At 46.7% G+C, this 3,185-nt stretch overlaps 1 protein-coding gene across 2 annotated transcripts in view; it reads right to left on the bottom strand.

Moving 5' to 3' along the window:
* The window catches only part of spg11 (SPG11 vesicle trafficking associated, spatacsin), a 30,982-nt gene extending 27,983 nt beyond the window's left edge, over nucleotides 1-2,999 (bottom strand). For both annotated transcript variants that reach the window (XM_024281403.2, XM_024281405.2), the window contains exons 1-5: nucleotides 2,400-2,999; nucleotides 1,134-1,312; nucleotides 843-1,064; nucleotides 534-732; nucleotides 237-374 (exon numbers count right to left, since the gene is read on the bottom strand). In XM_024281403.2, the coding sequence (XP_024137171.1) occupies nucleotides 237-374; nucleotides 534-732; nucleotides 843-1,064; nucleotides 1,134-1,312; nucleotides 2,400-2,644 (983 nt within the window). In that variant the 5' untranslated portion in view covers nucleotides 2,645-2,999. The remainder of the gene's footprint in view (nucleotides 1-236; nucleotides 375-533; nucleotides 733-842; nucleotides 1,065-1,133; nucleotides 1,313-2,399) is intronic.
* Between the last annotated feature and the right edge of the window lie 186 nt (nucleotides 3,000-3,185).

Raw genomic sequence — 3,185 nt, 5'->3', positions numbered from 1 at the left:
AGCTAGCATGTAGCTGAAATATTAGCTAAACTCCAAAATAGCCTAAAAAACCTTAATAATATGTCACTGTACGAATGATCTTTGTTGCCTTACAAAGCCTCCCCCCTCGAAGGAGAAAGGCCGGCTTTTATCCGTAACGAAAGGAAATGATGTTCAGGTCGTCAGTCACATGACCTGAAGACGGCTCAGTGCGCAGCAGGAGCTGAAATCCAAACACCATACACCAGAAGATTTACCGGTCCATGCTGAAAGGCAGCCTGAGAGCAGCCCGGCTGCAGCTGCTGCACTGAAGGCTGTCCTGGTCCACCGGCTCCTTCGGCCGCAGAGGAGCTGAGCAGGGGGGAGGAGCGCAGAGGAGGTGCTCGGGGTACATTCTGAAACACAAATACCGATAAGAGGACCACAGACAGAAAGAAGCATGACAGGAGTCCTGAGGACCACTGCTGCTCATCTACTGCTGCACATGCTGACAGAACCAGGAGTTCCTAACCCTGGAATGTAGCAGTAACACAGGAGACGAGCGGGTTCTGTACCTGAAGTAGTGGTTGAGGTCTAGAGCCACAGCAGTGTTAGAGTGGCTCACAGCCACAGCTGTGCTGAGGTCAGAGGACACCTGGAGGAGGCAGAGGGAGGACGGGAGGAAGGAAGAGTCCCCCTCTGCTGCTACAAAGCTCAAGTATGCAGGTAGGTTGATACTGGCGAGCAGGCTCCCATCAGAGATGCTGTGCACAGCTGGGCGGAGGGCTGAGGAAAACAGCTGTGTCACCTGCACCCACTCCATCAGCTTAGCTTCGTCGTTTCAGTGGATGTGGGAGTTTCTTTATTTTCCCAGTAAAGGATACAGATGAGTCCGGAGGAGCAGAGGGAGAACAGGGTGTCTGCGCAAACACAGTGGTGCACAGCTGCAGGGGGCTCGCCGTCCGTCGGCTGGACGCTGCAGCAGGACAGAAGCTGCGGTTGGTTTTCTGCCAAGTCCATCTGCAGCAGCCAGAGGCCATTCAGCAGCACACAGCAGCGAGCCGCTTTGAAGGACAAAACCTGGAGCGACTGCAGCTCAGACGGGCCTGGAAGAAGAAAGGCCATCAGTCAGGCAGACATTTCAAAGCACCCCGGAGCGCATGTGCGGCACCCACCCAGATTCTGTTTTCCAACACCACTCAGCAGGCTGTCAGCAGCACACTCGGACATGCAGAGCAGAGAAATGGAAGCAGGCAGCTTTGCTTCCACCTCCAACAGCTGCAGGTTCCATTGAGATCCAACGGCCAGCAGCCGGAGTCTAGAGGCGCCGTGGGTGACTTCATCCCACCAGAAGCTACAGGAAGAGGAGCAGAGAGGATCAGTTGTGGGAACAGGGGTTCCCAAACTTGTTCTCGTGAGGGCCACATAACTGTTTTCTTCTCTGATGGGGGGCCGGGGTCGGTTTGTAGGCCAACAACAATCACAGCCTAAACGTAAACATTTACGCTTTTACAGAAAGCCACACGTAGCCAAATTTTAAGTAATTCATTTCTGTAATCTTGTCAGAAAAAACTATATTAAAATATTTTAAAAACTAAATATATAGCATTACCTGTGATAGATTAATGGCTGAAGATGGTTAAATTGATAGCTAAAACACCTAAAACTAATAGCTGAAAACGCTGAAGTTGATAGCTAGCTAAAACATTAGCAAAGTGTCAAATTAGCTGAAAAAAAACAAAAAAAATGAATAAATTAGCCAAGACGGCTAATATAAAGCCAAAATATTAGCTAAACTTCAAAATAGCCTAAAAACTGGGAAAAAAAAGCCTAAATTCGACAAAACAGCAAGCATGGTGTAGCTGAATTATTAGCTAAATGCCAAAAAAACGCTAGCTTGTAGTTAAAATATTAGCTTAATGCCAAATTAGCCTAAAAAACTGGGAAAATGTCAGTCAAAACAGCTTGAGGGGGTCCGCCCCCAAAGTGGAGGAGGGCCGGATCTGGCCCCCGGGCCGTAGTTTGGGGACCCCTGCTATAGAACATCTGTCAAAAAGACTCAAACGTCCAGAAGACCACAAACACTTGGCCTGATGCAATGAAATCCATGTAAGACGGTGCTTTCTAAAAGTGAATTCCTACCAATGTTGTATTTTTGATCCGTTTCAAATGTTCGGGCATTTTTGTTTGCGTGTTTCTAACGTGTCTTTAGAAAAAGGCTGGATTTTCCACATATAAATGGAGGTAAAGGAAACTGACAAACGCAGAGATCTGAGGTTAGACAGTCTGACAGAAGCTGCTTCTGTTCTTTGGTGCACAAACATCATTTCCAGAGTCTTTGACCTCGCGCGTGTTCCAGACCGGAAGTGTCATACAGCTGAGTGTCATCCATAGACTGTAAAATTATTTTATATACAGTCTATGGTGTCATCTGAACTCACTCCACAAAGCAGCCTTCCGCCGCGGCGGGGGGCGTGTCCTTGTTCGATGGGTCCCACACGGCCAGTCGGCCTCCTGCACGCAGACAGCCCAGCAGGGACCCCGCTGCACAGAGCTCAGCCTTCTGGATGTCTGCTACCTCCCCGCAGGAGGGGGTTTCCGGGTAAACGGCCACCTCCATGGAGCCCCTGCTCGGCGGGTGAGCAGCCCCCAGCGTGTCCGCCCGACCCTCGAACCCGGAGCTCATGGACGGCGTCGATCAACGTAGAATATGAGCGCGGTGGTGGAGGTCCGAGCTCTGCTTCCCCATGTAAACAGCTGCTCAGTCACGCGGACACATGTCAGCTGACCCTCGTTGACCAATAGGAGAGTAAGGAGAAATAATCGAAATACGAGTTAGTCGACCGTTTAAAAAACATTGTTGTGAGAAGTGTGGAAAGGAAATGTCATGAAGAGGAAATTGAAGAGTTGTAGGAAGCAAACTTATGTATTTCCACTGCATTGTGTTTTACTTAGCTTTTTGTGTATTTATTACTACATAAATAACAATATTCATTATTTTATCTGATCAGTTATTCATTATTTACAAGTGCACATCATTAAAAAAGATCCAAAATATTCAAATCAAATTACAAAGATAAAGTACAAATTAATAGTAAGAATGCAGAACAATAATTCAGAAATAAATATTACATATCACTGATAATTTATAAAAATTAAAGCAAAGGTTGCTGTTTGTCATATATATATATATATATATATATATATATATATATATATATATATAT

Source organism: Oryzias melastigma, linkage group LG6, assembly GCF_002922805.2.
Source record: "Oryzias melastigma strain HK-1 linkage group LG6, ASM292280v2, whole genome shotgun sequence".
NCBI classification, from domain to species: Eukaryota; Metazoa; Chordata; class Actinopteri; order Beloniformes; family Adrianichthyidae; genus Oryzias; species Oryzias melastigma.
The sequence above is the reverse complement of the archived record's forward strand: the minus strand, read 5'-3'. Positions and strand labels throughout refer to the sequence as shown.